This window comes from Schistocerca gregaria, chromosome 11, assembly GCF_023897955.1.
Source record: "Schistocerca gregaria isolate iqSchGreg1 chromosome 11, iqSchGreg1.2, whole genome shotgun sequence".
Lineage (NCBI taxonomy): Eukaryota > Metazoa > Arthropoda > Insecta > Orthoptera > Acrididae > Schistocerca > Schistocerca gregaria.
Window position 1 is genome coordinate 144,336,059 of NC_064930.1, and position 26,369 is coordinate 144,362,427.

Sequence of the window (26,369 nt, forward strand, 5' to 3'; positions counted from 1 at the left end):
CGTAAAAGAGTGCAGTAAAGTGCCAGTGTCTTGTAGCGAGCGTGAGAACGTGCGTTCGATCGTCACATTTCCGCACTATCGACAATCGGCCGCACTGTGACGGTTACGTGCACGCTCGTACAAATGAGAACCGAGAACTGAAAAATTAACTTTACATTACTAGTGTCAAGGAGGAGTGGTATGAAAAGAAATCTGTGTATGCGTGGCGAGTGTGAGAACTTTCGTTCGATTACTCGATTTCGCATCATCGACAATCATCCGCGCTGTTTTCAGTACGTGTACACTCGTCCGAGTGATATTGTGGACAGATAATCATTGAGACTGTCAATTTGGATAAACATCTACAGTGCAACCTGTGATTTTCATATCACCTCAGAATATAGATGTTCATACCAGGCATAGAACAGTGTTGTGCTTAAAACGTTGAGTGGCTCCCCTTACTCGCTTGCATATTTCGATAAATAATTTCAGGCGAGCCAGCGGCATAGTGGAGCAGAACAGAACGACCACTGCGGGATTATCATGTACGTGGTGTGGACAGGGCGCATGGTGAAGAAATGGTTCAGAAGTGAAAAATCCACTTCTAGGGACCCCACCCCCCATATGTACTCCCGGGCGTGTTACAGACTGTTGAGAATATAAAGTTGTATAACCAGTGCTGCAGAATGGACTGTGGGATTGAGAACTGTGTAAAGAAGTGACCATCATGTCAAATAAATAAGTACACTCAAGTGAATGCCTTTGGAACTTACAAACATAGCTGATACAGACTTTGAAAAGCGTTCAGTGGACACAGCAGGTCCTTCGGAAATATCCAATACAGGTAAGAGAGATATGCTGACTTTTCAGGATGTTTTGGGTAAATTTACATTAGGTCTGCTGCAATAAAGATAAGATGCAGACACAGTAGCTGAAGCATTTGTGGAACGTATAGTGTTAATGTGAATGCTGAAGATTAGATGGGTAGATCACATAACTAATGAGGAGGTATTGAATAGAATTAGGGAGAAGAGAAACTTGTGGCACAACTTGACTAGAGGAAGGGATCAATTGGTAAGACATGTTCTGAGGCATCAACGGATCACCAATTTACTATTGGATGGAGACCAAGAGATGAATACACTAAGCAGATTCAGAAGGATGTAGGCTGCAGTAGGTACTGGGAGATGAAGCAGCTTGCACAGGATAGTGTAGCGTGGAGAGCTGCATCAAACCAGTCTCAGGATTGAAGACCACAACAACAACAACAACAACAACATAGTGTTAATGTATATGACGCCTCACCTGTTCTTTTAATGGATGAAGGTTCAAATTTCTTGAGTGGTGTTTTCAGCAGAGTGTGTACATTGTGAAGGATGATGAAAATACAGACTACAGCTTACCACCCAGAATATAATGGCACACTGGATATCAGACATTTTGTAACATGGATCAAAGTTCTGGGGACAAATGGGTACTTTGTGCAATTTCTGTGTCAACACCACACCACACAGCAGTTCAGGGTACACATCATTTGAACTACCGTATGGGAGAAAAAGGAAATATACTGGGAATACTGCAATTAGCGTCAACAGAGACAAGCTATGAACGTGAAGGAATTTCAAGTGGGTGACAAAGCATTGTTCTTCAATGTCTAGAAAGCTAGCTAGATTCACAAAGGTGAGGGCCATATAAAGTAAGAAGCGTACATACTCTGAATGTAATAATAAAGATTAAAAACAAAGGTACATGCACACAGATTAAAACAGTATTTTTAACTTCAGATATGGTACATGCAGGAAGAATCTTACCACTACTAGTAATCATAGGGCTCCAACACAGAACAACTGACAATGGTTTGTAAGATAACTAACATGTTTAAGTCTTCAGGACTGTAACATGATAATCTTCGGGAAATTGACACTGACAGTACCACTTGGAAAATTTAACACATGTAAATTTGGATGCTATTTTGAACGTTGAAAGGTATGGAAAATTAGCAGTCCAGAGATTAGGGACACACTGAAAAAACTGAATGCAGTATTAATAGTGTGTCACCTGCTACAATTAAAGTGATACGACATGCCCAGTTACACGGCTACACATATCGGTAAACCAGCTGACAAGGCACAAGACGGGAAGTAATAGATGCTTTTTCACTTCACTGAGCAGGTAAGTAAAACATTATTTGGCATGCTAAATGATGCACTGATGGCCTCTCACGCTACTCTGCCATTTTGTCAACACGTTGGGCATGAATAATCATGTTATAGATCAGATGAGTAACTCTGAAATTAAAGTTGTCCACTGCCATCACCTGGCAGAAGTCAGATTCACGCTAGCGAGACCCATCGAGCATTGCACGCCACAGCAAACCGTATACAGAGGTATAATGCACACATCAACATCAGGTGGACAGCTGATTCGCTCGATGAAGTGTCAACGGGGTTCACGCACTGGCCACCAGGAGTGCTGTGATCAGTTTCTCCTTGCCCCAGTGCCAAGTTCTGTGACTGACGAAATTTCTGTTTTAATTCTCACTCGGTTACTGAACAAACTTGACAGTATCTGCTTGTATGTTAATTAGTTATGCAACAGCTTCTTTGTGAACTGTTCTACATATGAACTTGGATGACAGTTCTGAATAAAAAACACTGTCTCAACGGACTGCATTTGCATTTCACACCTGCCCTCACTGCATAAGAACTCAGCATGCATATTAAGTCCGTAAGTCGAGCGACAGAGTGCGACACTGGTGACCCCGATGTGATACAGTTAGAGGATATAAAGTCAGCAATGAACAAGCAACGTGCCAAATTTTCATGAAACGAAATTGAGAGACACAAGGCATTAAACTGGCAATGTGGCTACCCGTTGTGGTCACACAACCCGGTGTTACAGTTTGTGCAGGTCGACTCACGTTTTCTCTGTACTGGAGCGAGTGCAGATTCCACCAAAGCTGCGCTGGAGGTGAACCAATTAGATCTTCATTACGCAACAGAGGTGCGAGACGTAATTACCTCACTTTCTGTGCCAGGGTGTATACGTGGATTTCCTGATTAAAAATGCATTTTCTCCTGGGCAAAAATACACTTTTTCCATGTTAAATGACAGTATACCCTTCCTTGGCACTATAAAACTCATCAATCCTTTGAATGTTTATGGTTTTATATACCGACGTAGAATTTCCCGGTACTTTAGAAAACGAAACTCAGGGGGGAAAAACACGTTTTGAAAGACCTTTGATGTGCATCGACACGTACGCTGCATATTTTTGTATTACAAAGGTATACATTTGAATTCCACCAAACACCGCATCTCACTTTCCGAAATATTGAAATCGAGCTTGCGATGTGCTTCTGTAAGCCAGTCACAGCTCATGTCAGGTGATCTCGTCAGCTGATGACGGCGTAAGATCAGTCTTAAGTAGCGCGAACACACAAATAAGGGAAGTTAATGGTTTAAATTAATATACATAGCATTCACATATAATATCGGTCTCAAAGATTAATAAGCTGGAAGAGAAGCTAAGCTTCCACGTATAGTGTTGAGCTTTTTTGCGCATGATACACTTTAAGATAAATCACACAAATGTGCCAGTAAAATTTTTTATAATGACGTAAATGTCTGATCTTTTGGGCTCGAAATTCTTCTAAATGGTCGTCCTCAAAGAGTTGATTTTTTAATGAGAGTCAAACGCTTTGTGATTTAAGAAATTCATTGTACATTCTTGCACATAGTTCATCTTGTGTAAAAGGAAATCTGCTTTGAATGTAATGCTTTTCAAACTGCATTAGCAATATTTTCCCGCGACCTGTTAGAAATAGATTTGTTTCAGCAGTTGCAAGAGAGCGCCATATAACAGACGTCACCGTGCTTGCGCAACTATGACGATGCAGGAAGCCCATATGTTCGCACGTGTAAAACATTAAAAGATCTTACATTATGTCATAAAAGAAACAAGACAAAAGAGAATACTTCAAGAGCGTCAGAATTCCATGAACCATACTGAAACGCATAATTCAGCTTAAAGTGCACATTCGTATGTAAATCTTTTTAGAGTACCAGCAGGGTATTATCTCATGTTTGGTTCCATATTATGGCATAATGCCACACGTGCACTTGAAATGCAACGAACAGTTGAAACTAACCAATAGTATGAAATTAAATACTTCATTTCAAATAAATTGAATGCCTCAGCAGAAAAGATTAATAAAAGCCTAATCTCTTTAGCAAACCGGTAAAAATAACTTCATTGTTCTGTAAAGCGTTTAATGATTGACTGTCAGCAAGGTGGAAATATAATCTCAAACTAATAACATATTTTAGCCTTCCGTAATTATGAGAACGTATTTTAATTCATTTGATAGCTCGCGGCCACAGTAATCCGTTTTGTTATCGCTTAACGTGAGAGAAGTACACGAAGAGAAAACAACAAAATCACTGAACGTAAACATAGGTCACATGGAGACGAACAACCTCCCCACCACAACTCAGTCCGACCCCAGTAGCTGACGGGTCAGTGCGACAGACTGTCAATCCTAAGGGCCCGGATCCGATTCCCGGCTGGGTCGGAGATTTTCTCCGCTCAGGGACTGGTTGCTGTGTTGTCCTAATCGTCATCATTTCATCCCCATCAACGCGCAAGTCACCGAAGTGGCGTCAAATCTAAAGACTTGCACCAGGCGAGCTGACGGGCGGCCCTCGTCACATGACATCATTATTATTATTATATCAGCCCCAAATTTACTATATTTCCGAACTGAGGCAATATTATGTAGTGGCGCCCAGCCACACTTCTGTAACCAGAAGTTGGAGAAGGTACTACACATACGCGACTCAACTGTGCATGCGCAAGAGCCTGCCCACAACTGCTCAAACGAATCTAATTTAAACAGTTGTCACGTCACACTCATCGGAGGCAATGCATAGTCTTCCTAAAGCCTTTGACACTTTGCTGTTGGCAGATGCTTGTATGAGCACTGTGTTGTTGTATAAGGCGCATTTCTTTGCAACTTATTTCCCCCCCCCCCTCGTGTTCATATTTTGTTGCTGCAGTAGTATTCTGGAGTAGCGGGATGCAGTAAAATCCTTTGATAGAGTATTGATTCTTACCAGTCAAATTCACAAAAATTTAACTGAAAACTAAAACAATGAAAAATTTCCGGAATTCTGAACAGTTCCCGGGTTTCTCCCGGATGAAAAAATTCCCAGTTGTCCCGGGTCGTATACACCGTGTGTGCAAACCCCAGGTCGAGTTAATTTGTACAGTGTCAGCTTTGCGAGAAGAACAAATGAGACAGGTACTGATGCAGGAGGACACTGGAGACACAAAACCGTACCAACCATTTACAAAGCAAAGTTGACACTTGCACTGTGCCAGATACACCGTTATGTACATTACGGAGCAGTTACCTGCCAGCACAGGTAAAAGCCATTACAGCTTCCCAAATGGAGATGTCACGAGATGACACAGTGGACCTGCCAAACAGGATTCGGGACACAACTGTGCTGACCTCCTGCTCTGCAACTGCGACGGCAGGGCACAGCACGTCAACAGTGACGTCTGCAGGTTACGACAACCTCACGACAGAGGTCGATGCACTGAGTAAACGTATCAGTAAACTGGTCTCTGACCAGTACGCTAGTGGACATTTCCGTAAATGATCGAGAATCTGTTACTCCACAAATTTCTCAGCAGCACACGACACCACCCGGCCAGACACTTGACGGTATCACGGAAAGATCAAAGAGTAGGCGCACAACTGCACTTTGCCATGCTCTTTCCTCAATTAAAAATACGGTCTGAAGCAGGCACACCCAACTGTCAATCGCTCTCTCTGTGTCTCTTCATTTTAGTGGACACTGGTTTTCATCTATGTATTTTGCTGTGGACCCTGTTACTCAAATATCGACCGCTGACTTTGTTACATTTTTCTGTGGCTAACAACTCATGTATCACTACTTATGGAATATTTTTGCATTCGGAAAAGAAAGTTGGTGATTGAAATTTCGTAAGTAGATCTCGCCGCAAAGAAAACCGCCTTTTGTTTCAGTGGCTTCCACCTCAACTCGCGTATCGTATCAGTGACACTCTCGCCCCTATTGCGCAATAATACGAAACGAGCTGCCCTTCTTTGCACTTTTTCGGTGTCCTCCGTCAATCCCACCTGGTAAGGATCCCACACCACGCGGTAATATTCCAGCAGAGGACGGACAAGCATAATGTTGGCTGTCTCTTCAGTGGGTTTGTCCCATCTTCTAAGTGTTCCGCCAACAAAGCGCAGTAGTTTGTTTTGCCTTCCCCCGAGTATTATCTATGTGGTTTTTTGAATTTAAGTTGCTCGTAATTGTAATTCCGAGGTATTTTGTCGAACTGACATCCCTTAGATTTGTGTGATTTATTGTACACACAAAATTTATTGTATTTCTCTTAGTACCCATCTGAATGACCTCGCACTTTCGTTTGTTTAGTGCCAATTGCCACTTTTCGCACCACACAGAAATTCTCTTTAGATAATTTTTGAATTGGAATTGATCGTCTGATGATTTTACTACATGGTAAATTACAGCAGCGTCATCTGCAGACAATCTAAGGGGGCTGCTCAGATTATCACATAGATCATTTATGTAAATAAGGAACAGCAGAGGGCCTATGACACTACCTTGTGGAACGCCAGATATCACTTCTGTTCTACTCGATGATTTACCGTCTGTCGCTACGAACTGTGAACTCTCTGAGGGGAAATAACACGAGACGATACTGCATATGCACGCAATTTGATTAATAGTTGCTTGTGAGGAACGGTATCAGAAGCCTTCTCGAAATCTAGGAATATGGAATCGATCTGAGATCCCTTTTCGACAGCACTCGTTACTTCGTGGGCATAAAGAGCTAGCTGTGTTGCACATGAACGATATTTTCTGAATCCGTGTTGGTTATGTATCAATAAGTCATTTTTTTCAAGGTGATTCATAATGTTCGAGTACAGTATATGCTCCAAAATCCTACTACAAACCGAGGTCAGTGATTTGGGTCTGTAATTCAATGGGTGACTCCTATTTCCTTTCTTGAATATTGGTGTGACCTGTGCTACTTTCCAGTCTTCAGGAACAGACTTTTCGTCTAGTGAGCAGTTGTATATGATTGCTAATAAAGGCTCTATTGTGTCTGCATACTCTGGAAGGAATGTGATTGTTACACCATCTGGACCAGAAGACTTTCCTTTCTTAAGCAAATTGAGTTGTTTCGCAACACCTATAATATCTACTTTTACGTCACTCATGCTAACAGCTGTTCTGGTTTTGAATTCTGGAATATTTACTTTGTCTTCTTTCATGAAGGAATTACAGAAAACGGTATTTAGTAATTCCACTTTAGTGGCACCATCATCGGTAACATTTCCATCGCTATCGTGCAGTGACGGAATTGACGCTTTATGCCACTGGTGTACTTTACGTATGACTAGAATCTCTTCGGGTTTTCTACCATATTTTGAGACAATGTTTCACTGTGGAAACTATTAAAAGGGTCTCGCATTGACGTCCATACTAAATTTCGAACTTAGCCAGTCTTGGGGATTTTGCGTTGTTTCAAATTTGGCAAGCTTTTTTCATTGCTTCTGCAACAGTGTTCTGATGTGTTTTGCATACCACGGTGGATGAGTCCCACCTCTTATTAACTTATGTGGTATGAATCTATCTATTGCTGTCTGATACTGTGTCTTTGAATTTGAGCCATATCTGGTCTACACTTACATAATTAGCTTGGAAGTCTCTTAGGAAGGCATCAAGCGAATTTTTATCTACAAATATTTATGGAAGTGGAATGGCAACAATGAATGTCGGCCAATAGAAGTAGAGTGTATTTTATGGCATATTTATGGGTTTTAATTATGGGTTTCAATCATACACGATGGTCTCGGACGAGAGAAGGAAGAGTGATTACAAAATTCCTTTCCCAGGTAACATCATCAGAGTGGGTGGGCATGGATGACAGAATCCTAACCAGAATTCTTAAATTAATTTACAGTGCATGGGAAGCAAGGAATGGAAAATGAAGGCTGGAAGAAGATATAGTACCTGCACAAACCCTGACCCATCTAAACACTACCTTTGAACCTGACAACGTTAAGTCGCTGGACTAGCCAATAACGACACAAAAAGGGTGTATCAGTCTGAATCAAATGCTTCAGCGTGTGTGGCCACACTATAACAGAAAACACCACAAGATCATGGCAATAAGCTTCACAATCTCAAGCATAATCTCGGGTTTGGCTACGACGCCCATACACACTTAAGGCAGAAAACTGCCTGCCCATCTGAACTCCGTGTACAACTGAGTGGGTAACCTAATCAAGTTGTTCGTGATTAAGTATATCAGCCACTGGACACTAATTCAAAGTGAATGCAATGTATATACATGTAAAAATGTAAGATGTATAGTGAAGCCTTGATACTGGTGCTGGGGCTGCTATACTGTCGACACCGCAAAGTACGAGAGCCAGACCGTAGACATATCGGACTACCACGAGCCCGCATCTGGCACTGTGCCTCTACCGTGGCTTAGGGGATGAAGGATGGTTTCCTGTATAAACAGGGGTGGAGCAAGCAACCATAAATACTGCCCATTTCAGTTACGCAGTGTGTGTCATCTTCAATAGCCAGCCCAAAGAGGTACTCCGTGGCAGTCGTCGATTTGATGTGGGATACCCAGCCTGCTGTTACTGGGCACTACCCCACTAGTTGTGGGACTATACAGGATGCACCAAGGTCCAAATGCCTCCGGGAGCAGCATCACTCCTGCGAAATGCAACTCGCCCTTTTTTTACACGATATCTTGCGAACCGTGGGTGAAGGGTATCAGACGGATGCCATATTCCTCGACTTCCGGAAAGCGTCTGACTTGGTGCCCCACTGCAGACGCCTAACTGAGGTACGAGCATATGGAATTGGTTCCCAAATATGTGAGTGGCTCGAAGACTTCTCAAGTAATAGAACCCGGTACGTTGTCCTCGACAGTGAGTGTTCGTCGGAGGTGAGGGTATCGTCTGGAGTGCCCGAGGGAAGTGTGGTAGGTCTGCTGTTGTTTTCTATCTAAATAAATGATCTTTTGGATAGGGTGGATAGCAATGTGCGTCTGTTTGCTGACGATGCCTTGGTGTACGGGAAGGTGTCGTCGTTGAGTGACTGTAGGAGGATACGAGATGACTTGGACAGGATTTGTGATTGCTGTAAAGAATGACAGCTAACTCTACGTATAGATAAATGTAAATTAATGCAGATGAATAGGAAAAAGAATTCCGTAATGTTTGAATACACCATTAGTAGTGTAGCGCTTGACACAGTCACGCCGATTAAATATTTGCGGAGGGAATTATTCCTTCCGCAAACATGCCTTCGCCCTAGCCCGATAAAATATCTGGGTGTAACGAGCATGTAATGGCAGTTTTGGGGAAGGCAGATAGTCGTCTTCTGTTCATTGGTAGAATTTTGGGAAGATGTGGTTCATTTGTAAAGGAGACTGCTTATAAAACACTAATACGACCTATTCTCGAGTACTGCTCGAGTGTTTAGGATCCCTATCAGGTCGGATTGAGGGAGGACGTAGAAGCAATACAGAGGCGGGCTGCTACATTTGTTACTGGTACGTTCGATCATTACACGAGTATTACAGAAATGCTTCAGGAACTCAGGTGGGAGTCTCTGGTGGAAAGGAGGCATTCTTTTCGTGAATCGCTACTGAGGAAATTTAGAGAACCAGCATTTGAGGCTGACTGCAGTACAATTTTACTGCCGCCAACTTACACTTTGTGGAAAAACCACAAAGGTAAGATAAGAGAGATTAGGGCTCGTACAGAGGCATATAGGCAGTCATTTTTCCCTCGTTCTGCTTGGGAGTGGAACAGGGAGGGAAGATGCTAGTTGAGGTACGAGGTACCCTCCGCCACACACCGTATGGTGGATTGCGGAGTGTGTCTGTAGATGTAGATGTAGATGAGCTGAAACGGTGGCTTTCAGTGGAGGTGCCGACTGATGGCTGCCAACTTGAAAGAGCCTATGTGGGGTCCACAGTTCGCACCCGGATCTGACCAGCTGCCGAGCCACACACTGCTACTGCGCTCTCGCCTCTGCGGGCCACTGTTGACGTATCCCGCGGTCGGGTCTCCGGCTTCCCTCTGTGCTCGGGGGATCGCCTGCGGCTGCTTCCTACCGGGCCCACTGTCACTGCTCGGAGGCCGACACTGCCCCTCGCTAGCCACCTTATCGGTGGTGTGATTCCGCACTACTGCCACACGGTAGAGCGACAAGTCTTTGGAGGCCACGTACTCAGCTCTACACATCCCAGGGCCAGCTTGTGACTCTTAGGGTTGCCCGCAGCAAGACAATATTACAGCTGCTGTACCTCACGCACTGAATAAATTACGTACCCTGTGGTTTCTGTGATTTACCGTCAGTCAGCTGCCTGGCTCCACATACCTGCTACACTGTCAATCCCTAGCAATTTCATCACAACCTATAGCGGGGTACCCATCAGCCATCCTGAAACCACTACAACTCAGTAATATTCTGCTTCCTCAAAGGATATGTAGATGTGTGTGTGTAAATTATATATTATTATTATTGGTGTTTTGCCCTTAAAGAGCGCAGTTGGACTAAACTATATGGCCAGTTCCTTTTGCTGCCTTCCTTGCTGCCCAAACTTCCCTCATTCACTTGCTGTGTTTCCGTTTCTGGTCCTCTGTCCACGCTTCTTGTCGGCTTTGTATCTTCGGCTTCATCTTTATTGCCTTTTTGACTGCCCATATTCCTTTCATCTTCTGGCTGTGACCTTGCTTGCGTTCTTCGGTCCATTTTACGCCTGTTCGTTTGTCGCAGTGTATCTCGTGTAGTTTACTTTTCTTAATGATGTTTCTGAATTTTATTCTGTCTGCTGTTATGTTGAGTTGGTTCAGCTCGTTTTTTTACCTCTGCCAGCCATTTGTTGTTTCTAGTGGTTACCCAGTCAAAGATCCGTTTGGTCAGTCTGTGTCATGGCATTCTGTATATGTGTCCATAGAATTGTAGTCTGCATTTTCTAATCTTTTCTGTGATTGTTTCCGTATGTTTGTACAATTCCTCTGTAGGTTTGTTGAACCAAATTCCATTGTTGTTAGCTGCGCCAAATATTTTCCTAAGTATTTTCCATTTAATTTATCTAGTTGCCTGATACGCGTACACCCTAGGAGTAGTGTGGTCTGTGCTGCCTCGGGGAGCACCACCGTGTCGTAGAGGCGAAATTTGGCTTTATGTGAGATAGACTTCTTCTTCTAATGATTCCACACTACTTTGTATGCCTTGTCCAGTTTACTTTTTCTTACTTTATTTGAGTCTCTGTTATGTCCATCCATTTGTAGTGTTTCACTGTGGTATTTGAAGTTTACCGTTCTGTAAATCGTGCCGTACTTTGTGTTCAGAGATAAGAGTTTGTTTGTGCTCATAAACTGTGTCTTTTTGTAAGAGATCTGTAGTCCAGTTTTGGAAGCGATTTTGTGTAGTTTTTCAATAGCATCTTTTGTTTCTTTTTTAGCTTTCGTGACAATAGCCAAATAGTCTGCAAAAGCCAGGCATTTAATCTGTAGGTTTCCTAAGGTTATCCCCTGTTTTGATGTTTCCCTTTCTTTTATTACCTTATCTAACACTAGACTGAAAAGGAGAGGTGAGAGGCCATCGCCTTGTCGGACACCTGTGCGAATTTCTAAGGGCTCTGATAGTTCCCCACAGAACTTTACTTTGGAGGTCGTATTGGTCAAAATTTGCTCTGTGATAGCCCATGTTTTGTTGTCTACTTTGTATTGTGCTAGAATTTTGAAGAGAGTTTTCCGCTCAATAGAGTCATACGTCTTTTTGAAGTTGACAAAGGTAATGATCAGGTTCTGTTTGTGTTGTAAAATCATTTTCAGGTTCCAAATTTGTTCTGCATAAGACCACACTTTACAGAAGCCTGCTTGGTATTCCCCAATCAAGTGTGTGTGTGTGTGTGTGTGTGTGTGTGTGTGTGTGTGTGTGTGTGTGTGTGTAAATGAATATTGGGGTTTTAACGCTTTACAATATTTATTATATTAAACTTACAGTTAAATGAAAGAGGAACTCAACCAGTTTTACAAAGAACCTTATAAATGTTCAATGTGAGCACGATTTGTCACATGGCACACATCAAGTCTATAGCCGAGTTCTTCCCAAACATTGATAATTGTGCCTTAGTTGATTGTAGCAACAGCTGCTTCAATCCGGTTTCTTAATTCAGGGAGCTCTGCTGGTAGCGGAGGCACATACACACGATCCTCGGTGAAGCCCCAAAGGAAAAAAATCACAAAGTGATAAGTCAGGTGAATGTGGAGGCCGTGCAAAGCAAGCCCTTTCATTAGGCCCCTTGCGGCCAATCCAGCACTCGGGTATAGTGAAGTTTAACCAATCTTGCAGATTGCGGTGGAGACATTGCACGCTGCGCACGCACACTGGTGCCAAACACAACTGTTTGAGTTGCTCTTTCATTTGACATACCATTTATAACTGTACATTTAATGTAATAAATATTATAAAGCATTAGAGCACAATATATCACCAAGAACACCAACAACAAAAAGAGCCTGTCAATAGCAACAAAATTAAAACACTACAAAACAATCACTCAACCAGAAATAACATATGCAAGTTAAACCATCCTCAAAGCAACTAACACTGCACAAATAGAAAAAAATACTCAAAATAGAGCGAAGAATCATCAGAACGTGCATCAACAAATTGTACCAGAAACACGGATACTGGAGAGTAGCTACAAATGAAACAGCATACAAGGAAATAGAATCAGTAATGAGTACAATCAGGAAGACATTTCATTTTTTGGACTTCTAATCAGAACACCAGAGAACAGGATCATCAGGAGAATAATAGAAAAATTGTGGAAAAGTAAGTACAACATTAAGTGGATTACAGAAATCAAGGAAGATATGGAAGAGCTACAGATTACATTGGAAGACCTAAGAAACAAAACTGACAAAACCAGGAAACTCACAAACAAACCAGACTGCAAACGAGAATCAACAAACAGACAATAGGAAAGGTAATTTCTGACAAATAAAGAAGGATAAGATCTGAGAGAATGAAGAAGTACTGGACTGACAGAAAACTGGAAAATTCTATTATAAAGTTGTCAAGAGTGGTCCAATTAAGGCCATAAAATGTAAATAATGTAAATAATAATAATAATAATAATAATAATAATAATTTACCTCTTGTATCTTCCATGCATGAAGTTTCTGGTTCAATACTCAACTGCGAAATTGGGAGAACTCGGTCCTCTCCCATAGTCCTCGAACATTCTTCAGCGACACACCGAAAGTAGTGGTCAAATAAGAATTTAACTTCAGAGTTATATTGCTCGATAACCTGAAAATACATTGTCACACATAGAAGATAACTTCTAACATACTATACATAGTATAGGAAACAAAGTAGATCAATTACGTATCTGATGACAGATATGAAGTATTATTACAAGCAAATACCAGAAACTGTGAAGCCAGAAAAATAATGCAGTAGAACAATTTTTACAATTGCAAGCTTGTTCCTCTCAGAACAAGACAGCAGCACCAAGTAAATGTATGTGATTTTAAGTTTCTGTAGCCTTTGCAGTACATCAAATTCCCTTCTTGTCTTGATTTGGTGGGATGTAAACAGCTCTCTCTTTCAAATGCCACAACTGCTACATTATGTACATATAGTTACTGTCATTGACTAAACAGCCAGTTTCACAAGTAAACTGCAGTTTCTGACATTGTAGCCGTTAATATGCTTCTGCCCCTGAACATAATAACAATTACGAAATTCAGTGTAACTGGTGCACTTCTTAGCAAAGCAATTCAATAACCTGGCACAAGTTTTGCGATCCTGGTGTTCATTTCATTTGACAATAGATTACAAACAATCTGATTCAGAATGAATATTTCACTCTACAGCAGAGTGTGTGCTGATGTAAATCTTGCCAACGGATTAAAACTGTCTGTCAAACTGGGACTCAAACCTGGGCACTCTGCCTTTCGAGTACGTAGTTTTAATTTGCCAGGAAGTTTGACAGTGACTCAAACTTTGCTGCAGAGTGAAAAACTCGTTCTGGAAACAATGCTCCAGGCTGTCGCTAATCCTTGTCTCTGCAGCACCCTTTATTCCTGGTCCCGCAAGTTATGTGGGAGAATTTCTGTGAAGTTTGAGAGGTAGGAGATGAAGTAGTGGCACAAGTAGAGCTGTTGGGGAGTCACAAGTCACACTTGGGTAGCTCAGTCGGCGGAGCACTTGCCCTTGAAAGGCAAAGATCCTAGGTTTGAGTCTCGGCCCAGCCCACAGTTTCCATCAACCGGCAAGTTTCAAACCGTCTGAAGATTAACAGTCCCCCTCCGTAGCTAGCGGTAGTGTTTCCACGTATCGCGCAGGGGGCCCGGGTTCGGCTCCTGGCAGGGGACTGGGTTTCTGTGTCCTCCATCATCATTTTCATCATCGACGACCCGCAAGTTGCCGAAGAGGCGTGAACTAAAGAGGACTTGAAATACGTGTAGTGCCTCCTGGGTGACAATGCCATACGCTCATTTCGTTTCATTTCATTAGAAGATTATATTTACGAGAAATGTGACTTGATACGACCTCTCATAAGAAGCAACTTATTTTAAATTTTGCCAGTGTTCTCAAGCTTCGACTCTTACATTTTGTGTGCGTTTATTAATCGCTCACAGTTCCGCAGCTTTATTGACTGTGTAGTGCGTAGAATCACTGTTTTGCATCATGCGACTCATCTGTTTTTGTGTTCCGAGAGTCACATGTAGTAGTTGGACCCCCAGTCGAGTGACAACTCTCCTAACAGCACATTTGAGTACTGTCAAGTGACACAGCTTCTCATAAAAAGCGACTTCCTTTACATTTTGTCAGTATTCTTTAGTGTCAACTACTACATTTTGTGCATGCCTGTGTACTCGTCAGGTCACCTGTAGTAAGGTTAGGAACTGTGTTCAGATGAGAGCCAAGATGGTGACCCTTCACTCACAGCTTCAGGCAGTATCGGCTCAGTCAGGCAGCTCGAGGCTCCTGCCAACTGGCATCACCGCAGAGGGCAGGACGGGGGGATCCGAGGGACGTCCGGGGTGACCCGCGTGTCACCCGGTCGCCCCACTACTGTGGCCGCCCCGGATACCGCCTGCACCGAGGTCGATCCCTCACCTCTGGTCGAGAGGGAGTTTGTTTCGAGGTGTGGCCGGCAGCAAAAGACATTCTGTGGAACCGTTAGGAGGGACCAGTCAGCTCACCTGACAAACTGGTTTCGGACGCGCACTGTGGCTGATTAATCCGTGAGCCGGATGAAGTCACTAGCCCTGTTCCAGAGGGATCCCCCAGTCTGTACGGTGTGGGCATTCACGGAGGGTGGGATTACTTCAGTTGTATAATGGGGCACCACTGGGATATGGCTGTGAAAGAGGGGAAAGATCCAATGTGTATTCTGTGTTTATGCCACGAGGAGTAATTCCAGATGTGCTTCCAGATGCCACGAATGCCCAGTACAGGTGGTGGCTCGTGTCGGTACTAACAGTGCATGTCGCTTTGGATCGGAAGAGATTCTCTCCGGTTTGGCACAGCTATGAAGGTGGTGCTCACCGTCTGCAAGCCCGACTGTGGTCCTCCGGTACAGGGCCGAGTGCAGGGTGTGCATTACAGGCTCGGACAGTTCTGAGACCGTGTAGGTTGCAGATTCGTTGACTTGTGGCGTAGGGTGGTGTGTTTCTGGGTTCTGCTAAACAGTCAGGAGTCCACTGCACACACATACACAGGTAGTGGGGAAGATGGGAGGAAGGGGACCGAGTACGCGAAGGAACTTGCCCCCCTTCTTGCAGCGGTGTACCGTAGGTCTCTAGAAGAGCGAAGTGTTCCAAAGGATTGGAAAAGGGCACAGGTCATCCCCATTTTCAAGAAGGGATGTCGAACAGATGTGCAGAACTATAGACCCATATCTCTAACGTCGATCAGTTGAAGAATTTTGGAACACGTATTATGTTCGAGTATAATGACTTTTCTGGAGACTAGAAATCTACTCTGTAGGAATCAGCATGGGTTTTGAAAAAGACGGTCATGTGAAACCCAGCTCGTGCTATTCGTCCACGAGACTCACAGGGCCTTAGACACGGGTTCCCAGGTAGATGCCGTGTTTCTTGACTTCCGCAAGACGTTCGATACAGTTCCCCACAGTCATTCAATGAACAAAGTAAGAGTATATGGACTATCAGACCAATTGTGTGATTGGATTGAGGAGTTCCTAGATAACAGAACGCAGCATGTCATTCTCAATGGAGAGAAGTCTTCCGAAGTAAGAGTGATTTCAGGTGTGCCGCAGGGGAGTGTCGTAGGACCGTTGCTATTCACAATATACATAAATGACCTTGTGGATGACATCGGAAGTTCACTGAGGCTTTTTGCAGATGATGCTGTGGTATATCGAGAGGTTGCAACAATGGAAAATTGTACTGAAATGCAGGAGGATCTGCAGCGAATTGACGCACGGTGCAGGGAATGGCAATTGAATCTCAATGTAGACAAGTGTAATGTGATGCGAATACATAGAAAGATCCCTTATCATTCAGCTACAAAATAGCAGGTCAGCAACTGGAAGCAGTTAATTCCATAAATTATCTGGGAGTACGCATTAGGAGTGATTTAAAATGTATTGATCATATAAAGTTGATCGTCGGTAAAGCAGATGCCAGACAGATTCACTGGAAGAATCCTAAGGAAATGCAATCTGACAACAAAGGAAGTAGGTTACAGTACGCTTGTTCGCCCACTGCTTGAATACTGCTCAGCAGTGTGGGATCCGCACCAGATAGGGTCGATAGAAGAGATAGAGAAGATCCAACGGAGAGCAGCGCGCTTCGTTACAGGATCATTTAGTAATCGCGAAAGCGTTACAGAGATGATAGATAAACTCCAGTGGAAGACTCTGCAGGAGGGACGCTCAGTAGCTCGGTACGGGCTTTTGTTGAACTTTGGAGAACATACCTTCACCGGGGAGTCGAGCAGTCTATTGCTACGTCCTACGTATGTCTCGCGAAGAGACCGTGAGGATAAAATCAGAGAGATTAGAGCCCACACAGAAGCATACCGACAATCCTTCTTTCCACGTACAATACGAGACTGGAATAGAAGGGAGAACCGATAGAGGTACTCAGGGTATCCTCCACCACACACCGTCAGGTGGCTTGTGGAGTATGGATGTAGATGTGGATGTAAGTTAGAAGGTCCCGGAACATGCAGAAAAGGCTTCAGTTTCAAAGGGCGCCAGTCGAACACAGAATGAGGGTAAACACAGGAACAATGAATATTGTAGTTGTAAACTGTCAGAGCTGTGTCGAAAAAATAACCGGAGCTCCAAGTGCTAATAGAAAGCACTGAATCTCAAATTGTTATAGGTATGGAAAGCTGGCTAAACCCAGAAATAATCTCAGCAAAATTTTTACAAAGGACCTAACAGTGTTCAGAAAGGATAGGTTAAATACAGTTGGTGGTGGAGAGTTTCTGGCTGTCGGTATTAGTTTACCCTGTAGTGAAATTGAAGCAGGTAGTTCCTGTGAGTTAGTATGACAACCAGAGTAAATTAATAATTAGTTTCTTTTACTAACCCCCACCCCCAACACAGATGATACAGTTGCTGAACAGTTCAAAGAAAACTTTGATGTCATTTCAAATAGGTACCCACTGATACAATCGTAGTTGGTGGTGACTGAAATCTACCCTTGATATTTTGGCAAAAATGTGTGTTTAAAGTTAGTGGTAGATATAAAATGTCATCCGAAATCATAATCAATGACTTCTCAGAAAATAATTTTGAACAACTAGTTCAGGAGCACACCTGAAATGTACACACTTGTGAAAACATACTCCATCTCTTACCAGCAGATAATCCTGACCAAATAAGGAGCATCGTGAGAGATACATGGATCAGTGGCCACATGGTTGTTGTAGGTTCACTGAATAGCATAACATCCAAACCCACCAAAAGTAAACACAAAATACATCTATTTCAAAAAGCGGATACAAATTCACTTGATGCCTTTCTAAGAGACAGTCTCCAATCCTTCCAATCTGACTATGTAAGCGCGGACCAGATGATGTTGTTTAAAAGAACGCACAATTCCCAAGATTGGCAAATTTTTACGGAAGCTCAAAATTTAGTCCTGTACGGTGCCTTCAATAGTTCTATAAACAAATTCTGTCTCAAAATCTGTCAGAAATCATAAAGAGATTGTGGGTGTATGTAAAGTACACCAGAGGCCAGATGTTATCAGTACCTCCACTGAGAAATAATAGTGATGATGAAAGCACAATTACTAAACACAGTTTTCTGAAATTCCTTCACAGAAGAAGACAAAGTGAATATTCCAGGATTTAAATCAAGAACAACTTCCAACATTAGTAACTCGAAAGTAGATATCCTCGGTGTTACGCGGCAGCTTAAAACAGTTTAGAAAGGCAAGGCTTCCGATCCAGATTGTACATCAGTTCGGTTCGTTTCGAGTAAGCTGATACTGTAGCTTCCTGCTCAGCAATCATCTACAGCCACTTGCTCGTAGGAAGATACATACCCGGAGACTGGAAAGTTGCACAAGCCGTACCAACACCCAAGAAAAGAAACAGGAGCAATCAACTGAATTACAGACCCATATCACTAATGTCAATTTGCAGAAGGGTCTTAGAACATACACTGTGCTTGAACATTGTGAACCACCTCAAATAAAATGATTTATTGACAAATAGTCAATAAGGATTCAGAAAATGCCATTCTTGTTAAGTATAGCTAGCTCTTTATTCTCACAAAGTAATGAGTGCTATTGGCAGGAGACACCAAATTGATTTCATATTTATAGATTTCCAGAAAGCTTTTGGTACCGTTCCTCACAAGCGAGTTCTAATTGAAATGCATGTCGATGGAGTGTCATCTCAGTTGTGTGCGTGGATTCGTGATTTCGTAAGGTCATAGTTTGTAATAACTGATGGAAAGTCATTGACAAAAACAGAAGTAGTACCTGGCATTCCTCAAGGAAGTGTTATAAGCCCTTTGTTGTTACAGACCTACATAAATGATTTGGCAGACAATCTCAGCACTCCTCTTAGGTTGTTTGCAGATGATGCTGTCATTTACCATCATGTAATGTCATCAGATGATAAAAAAAAATGTAAGATGATTTAGACATAACATCTGTATAGTGCAAAAACTGGCAATTGACTCAAAACCATGAAAAGTGTGAAGTCATCCACAGAAGCACTAAAATGAATGTGCTGGATTTCTGTTACACGATGAATCACACAAAAGTAAAGGCTATAAAATCAGTTAAATACTTAAGGATTGCAAGTACAAAAGCTTAAACTGGAATGATCATACAGATAATGTTGATGGGATGCAAGCTAAAGATTGTGATTTATTGGCAGTACACTCAGAAAATGTAGCAGGTTTACTACAGAGACTGGTTAGACTGTGCTTTTCTGCCCTCTTCTGGAATACTGACGTGCGTTGTAGGATGTGCATCAGATCTTCATAAGGTTGGGATTGACAGAGGACATCAAAAAAGTGCAAAGAAGGGCACCTCATTTTGTATTATCGCAAAATAGGGGACAGAGTGCCGTGGATATGATACACAAATTAAGGTGGCAATCATTAAAACAAATTATCACTGCAGCAGAATCTTCTCATGAAATTTCAATCAGCAACTTTCTCCTCACAGTGTGAATATATTTTGTAGGCAACCATCTATGTAGGGGGAAATGATCATCATAATAAAATGAGAGAAATGAGAGCTTGCATAGAAAGGTTTCAGTGTTCGTTATTCCTGAAAACTGTTTGAGGTTGGAACGGTAGAGAAGTAGCTTAAAGGTGGTTCGATGACACCTCTGCCAGATACTTAACTGTGAATTGCTGCACAATTGTGTACATATACGAGAGTTGGAACTTAAATAGTGGCAACTATTTATTAACAACCGATGCAAAAGAGTTACATGTTTGCACCTGTTACTATCCCTCAAAGTTGTCACCAGCGTTGTGTAGAACCTATTGTCAGTGATTTGTCAACAGAACAGGCTCTGCTAATGGTATACTATGCCTTCCACATCACTGGTAATGCATTCTACACAACTCTGGTGACTACTTTGAAGGATAGTAACAGGTGCAAACTTGTAACTCTTTTGTACCTGTTGTGAATAAATAGTTGCAGCTATTTAAGTTCTAACCCTCATACATATAAACAATGTGAAGGGGTTCAGCACTGTGAACAGGTTGTAGAAGTAGCAAAATCGGTGAGGACAAAGAATTCTATTGTTCAACATCAATAGGAACTCCAAATCCACCAGGTGGTGTTCCCAGTAAATTTCAATGCCACAAGGACTTACGCACAGGCAGAATGTTGCTTAACGCGAATATCAGATTTTATGGTATGTAGGGTACTGTTATACATGGGGGCTTATGTGTCTGCAGCAAGTCTGCACCTTTTGGGTAAGTGGCACTTCAACCCTCCTCTTGACAGGTTAGGTGGTGTACAGAATGAGGTCGAGGTAGGTCTGCTAGGATCAGCGATATAAGGTTTTCATGTCGGAGGAATGTTCTGAGGGAATACAGAAGTCTTGCCTCGTACAGGAGAAGGGTACTATGCAATCCTCGGGTTGAACTTCCTATATAAACATCATACAAAAATTGATTTTTGGCACCGTACAGTGGAACACTGTGGGGTACTGTTTCAACTGGGGGAAGCTGCCAATGACGCACTGCCTCACGACTGCCTGTAACGTAGGAAAAATCAATTACACTGTGAACAAGGTCATTAAAACTCAATACACATTATAAATGCCACAAGCACAGAGAAATTACTTTGGGTGAACGTGGGAACGGAATTGTCCATCTCCATATTGTGTGTAGTAGAATCATTAAAGGAAAATGATGAATTAGATGCATCACAACGTTTCACACACACTAGTGTTGTAGGCATTCTGGAAATGGATGGTGAATGTTTGGTGCCCATCGGAGTGGATAATTTCAGCGACAATTACGTGAGACGGTTGTTAGTTGGCAATTTAGAAGTTAGGATGAGGAAAATCTCAACTGGTCGAGTGTGGACCTAAACTATAAATCAGCTTCATTACATGGAAAAGTGGCACATTTAATGGGAGAAGGTAGCTATTGTTACAAATTGAGGCCTTATTTAATCCCCACAGTCCATTACCGGCAACCCCCATAATACGTACACCATAGGATACTGACTGGAGATAATCACCAGCAAACTGTAAATTCTATACAGTACCTCATCATTTACAATCGATAATGGAAGGATTTATTATCCAGGAACTGAACAGTGGCATAATAGAACAAAGTACTAGTCCTTGGGGAAAATCAGTCATTGTTGTACTCAAAAAAATCATGTGACTGTCCAAGGAAGTTTAGATTCTATCGAGATTATTACCACTCGAATAGTAGAACAATTACATATGCATATCAAATACTAAATACACTCCTGGAAATGGAAAAAAGAAAACATTGACACCGGTGTGTCAGACCCACCATACTTGCTCCGGACACTGCGAGAGGGCTGTACAAGCAATGATCACACGCACCGCACAGCGGACACACCAGGAACCGCGGTGTTGGGCGTCGAATGGCGCTAGCTGCGCAGCATTTGTGCACCGCTGCCGTTAGTGTCAGCCAGTTTGCCGTGGCATACGGAGCTCCATCGCAGTCTTTAACACTGGTAGCATGCCGCGACAGCGTGGACGTGAACCATATGGGCATTTGACGGACTTTGAGCGAGGGCGTATAGTGGGCATGCGGGAGGCCGGGTGGACGTACCGCCGAATTGCTCAACACGTGGGGCGTGAGGTCTCCACAGTACATCGATCCTGGGACCGGACCGCAGCGATGCCAAGACCGTAGGATCCTACGCAGTGCCGTAGGGGACCGCACCGCCACTTCCCAGCAAATTAGGGACACTGTTGCTCCTGGGGTATCGGCGAGGACCATTCGCAACCGTCTCCATGAAGCTGGGCTACGGTCCCGCACACCGTTAGGCCGTCTGCCGCTCACGCCCCAACATCGTGCAGCCCGCCTCCAGTGGTGTCGCGACAGGCGTGAATGGAGGGACGAATGGAGACGTGTCGTCTTCAGCGATGAGAGTCGCTTCTGCCTCGGTGCCAATGATGGTCGTATACGTTTTGGTGCCGTGCAGGTGAGCGCCACAACCAGGACTGCATACGACCGAGGCACACAGGGCCAACACCCGGCATCATGGTGTGGGGAGCGATCTCCTACACTGGCCGTACACCTCTGGTGATCGTCGAGGGGACACTGAATAGTGCACGGTACATCCAAACCGTCATCGAACCCATCGTTCTACCATTCCTAGACCGGCAAGGGAACTTGCTGTTCCAACAGGACAATGCACGTCCGCATGTATCCCGTGCCACCCAACGTGCTCTAGAAGGTGTAATTCAACTACCCTGGCCAGCAAGATCTCCGGATCTGTCCCCCATTGAGCATGTTTGGGACTGGATGAAGCGTCGTCTCACGCGGTCTGCACGTCCAGCACGAACGCTGGTCCAACTGAGGTGCCAGGTGGAAATGGCATGGCAAGCCGTTCCACAGGACTACATCCAGCATCTCTACGATCATCTCCATGGGAGAATAGCAGCCTGCATTGCTGCGAAAGGTTGATATACAGTGTACTAGTGCCGACATTGTGCATGCTCTGTTGCCTGTGTCTATGTGCCTGTGGTTCTGTCAGTGTGATCATGTGATGTATCTGACCCCAGGAATGTGTCAATAAAGTTTCCCCTTCCTGGGACAATGAATTCACGGTGTTCTTATTTCAATTTCAGGAGTGTATTATAGCGATACAGCACAAGTTACGACAGCATAAAAATTGTTGTCCATTATAGATCTGAAAAGTGATTACCGTAAACTGGAAATAGTGCGAAAGGGCCAACCGAAGACTGCATTAACAGTTCCCAGTAGTCATCAGCAGTGTCAGCAAATGTTGCTCGATTTACAAAATGCAACAGCCACGTTTCAACAGTTGCCGTACGCACTGTCGAGGGGTCGAAGGACGTGGCAGTGCACGGTGTACCTCAATACCTCGTAGCATCGAGCAATGGGAAGTCTGGGATGTAATAACGACAGTAGCAGAGTAGACTGCTATTCACCGAATTGAGGAAACATCGAGTGGGAAACGGGCACAACAAACAGACTGGGCCAAAATGCCTTCTTCTGAAGTGCAACAGACACGCATTCACCCAAACACAGCACACGTGTGCACGACTCCTGGACTGCAGCTGTGTTTGACGGGAACAGGAATCTGGTGCGGGAGGTCGGACTACGGAAGTGGCACGAGACGGGAAGGGTGGGAACAGCACGGTCGGGTCGGAGGATAATGTGCCGGTCGAGGCAGCACACGGCGGATGGTGGGGACTGGATAGGACTGCTAGGTGCAGTAGGAGGTTTTGGGGAAAGGGAGCCTAAAAGGAGAGAAGTAGAGAAGGGCACCGACTGTGTGGTGCTGGAGTGGGAGCATAGGTAGATGGAGGTCAGGGACAGGGAGAGTTCAGAGAAGCTGGTTCTGGTACGAAGGATCCAGAAAGTACAGGCCGTGAAGCAGCCACTGAAGTGAAGCACGTCACGTTCGGCAACTGGACGGTCCGGCCGTCTCTCGGCCACTGTTCGTCTGTGCCCGTCACGTGGGCAGACGGCCCGTTAGTCACGCCCACACTGAAAGCGACACAGTGTTTACAGCTCGGTTCGTAGATCACGTCGCTACTTTCACAGATAGTCCCGCCTTTTACAGAACGGGAGGTGCCTGCGACGAGAATGGAGTATTTTGTGGTGGGAGGATGTACGGGACAGGTCTCGCATCCGGGGATACGAGTCGGCGAGGGGCTGGGGGGCTGGGAGCGGGGGAGGAGTAGGAATGGATACGGATACCGTGCAGGTTTGGTCCGAGGCAGAGTACTACTGTGGGAAGGGTGGGGATGGTGACGGCTAGGATTTCCTCATTTCCGGGCATGACGGACAGTAGTTAGAGTCCTGCTGGAAAATGTGACTCGGTCGCTCCAGTCTGAGTCACAAGAGGGGTGCTCCCTTGACACCAGACGGTGGTTATGTAGGAGGTGGTAGGTGTCTGGAGAGACAAGACGTGGGAGCTCAGATTCTGTACCTGGTGGGAGAGTAATTTCAGACTGGTCGGTTGGTTTCTTCTCACTGAGGGGGGAGGCGGGGGGATGAGGGAGAGGATAAACAGGGAAGTCATAGTTCCCACACTCCAAGGTGGCGGAAACTAAGGGAGGAACAACAGGCACAGTTCAGTCAAAGGGAAAGCAAAATGGGCAAACACACAGGCATAAGGAATGGCAGGAAGAGTAAAGAACACGAGGTGGGGTGGGGCGAGAGCAGAGGCACCCCAGAGGGGCTATGCGCAAGGGGGCGCCAGCACTGCTGCCGACCCATCCCTATCTGCACGCCGTTCTATGATGGCGACACAACAGAAACGACACCGAGGAAAGAAGAGACGAGCAAAGGGGACACAAAACACCAGACAAAACTAGGGGCTGGTACTTGGGCAAGGCAGGGGGCCTGCCGAACCAATGCCAATACCAATAACTCAGCGACTCCAATTCTGGAAGAAAATTCAGGTACTTATATCTGAAACGACAAACCACTTTTGTGCTGGTGGTGGTGGTGGTGGTGGTGGTGGTGGTTAGTGTTTAACATCCCAGGTCATTAGAGACAGAACGCAAGCTCGGGGTAGCAAAGGATTGGGAAGGAAATCGGCCGTGCCCTTTCGAAGGAACCATCCCGGCATTTACCTGAAACGATGTAGGGAAATCACGGAAAACCTAAATCAGGATGGCCGGAGAAGGGATTGAACTGTCGTTCTCCCGAATGCGAGTCCAGTGTACTAACCACTGCGCCACCTCGCTCGGTAAACCACTTTTGTGAAAAAACTGAGGACAGGCATAACCGTGCAAGGTTTGTCCATTAACACCTGTGACAAGGAGAGGGGTGAATTTAATGTGAACGGACAAAAGGTGGGGGTCAGTGCAGCAATATATGGACCACTCTGAGGCGGGGACCCACAACTACAGGTGGGGGGGCCTTATAGTGTTAAAACCCATGGGCTGACGCGTCGTGGCCAAAACAAAGACAGCAGAGGATGGTAAATCCCAGCTGAGAGAGGTGGAAGGAAGAATGCCACATGGCGGGAACCCCTTAATCACACGAAGTTTATTAGACCCAAGAGTAGGCCCACAACTGGGTGAAAAGGAATTTGATGTGAAGCTGCAAATCCATCCCTGGAGAAGTCACGGAGAATGGAGGGTAGATGGCTCCCCCGCCCCACCCCCCCTCCTCCAGGAACCCCCAAAGGAAATCAACTGAACAAGCAGCATTGTCGTGCTTGGCAAGATAGTCACGGATAACAGAGACCAAGGGGTGGCAGGAAAACCACCAGGCAATAGACTGAAAGCTGCTCATTGAGCCATATACGATAAACCTCTCGTGATGGAAGATTGTTTAATACAGCAGAGTGCCTGGTAAATACACATCAATTCCACAGTATACACCTCACAAATGGCAGGCAAGAGACGGTGCTCCACGGTAATAGAAGATGTGAAGGCATATCCGTGTGATTGGCAGATTTAGAGCCAGTGGTGTAAAGAACAATAGCATGCCACAACTCCAGTAACAGTCTGTGGAAAAATAATGGAACACCATCAGAGCAACGGAGGCTTTGGGCCTCGGAAGAGATCCATCTGAATCTGGAGACGAGGAACTAACCGGTAGGGCTTGCTGACGGAAAATGTACGGAACTGGACAAAAAGGGAAGATGGAAATAGCAGCCAGAAAACCCACCCGAGGGCCAGCAGTGGGCACATGACAACACAAAGCCATAAAAAGAATAGAATAATAAGTGTCAGCAGAGAAAGAACACACAGCAATAGCATACGAAAACAGAAGCTGGGACTGCCGAACTGAGAGGGAAGGGATCACAGTGTCAACCGGAAGACTATCGACAGAGCTACTGCGAAAGGCATCGGCGGCCAAATGGATTGTACGGTGGTGGAACAGGTCCGAGAGGAGCTGATTGGAAGTGTCAACTCAGCCAAAAACTTGACAACCCTTGGCCAGATGAGAGAGAATTAAGGCCAGACAAAGACAAGGAAGAGCTGAACGATCCACACCGCAGGGTGTGTGGGCAAGGAAGCAAAGGACACTGAGTTTATGGAAACGGCCAATATTCGGAAGGCAGATGTGGAGCAACCGAGTAAGCTCACTGTCAAAAAGAAGGCCC

The 26,369-nt window shown here is 44.4% G+C and overlaps 1 protein-coding gene across 7 annotated transcripts in view; it reads right to left on the bottom strand.

Moving 5' to 3' along the window:
* LOC126295267 (probable ATP-dependent RNA helicase DDX60) overlaps positions 1-26,369 on the bottom strand; it is a 241,222-nt gene that overhangs the window by 16,537 nt on the left and 198,316 nt on the right. For all 7 annotated transcript variants that reach the window (XM_049987695.1, XM_049987692.1, XM_049987690.1 and 4 more), the window contains one exon: positions 13,251-13,407. In XM_049987695.1, coding sequence (XP_049843652.1) covers positions 13,251-13,407 — 157 coding nt within the window. The remainder of the gene's footprint in view (positions 1-13,250; positions 13,408-26,369) is intronic.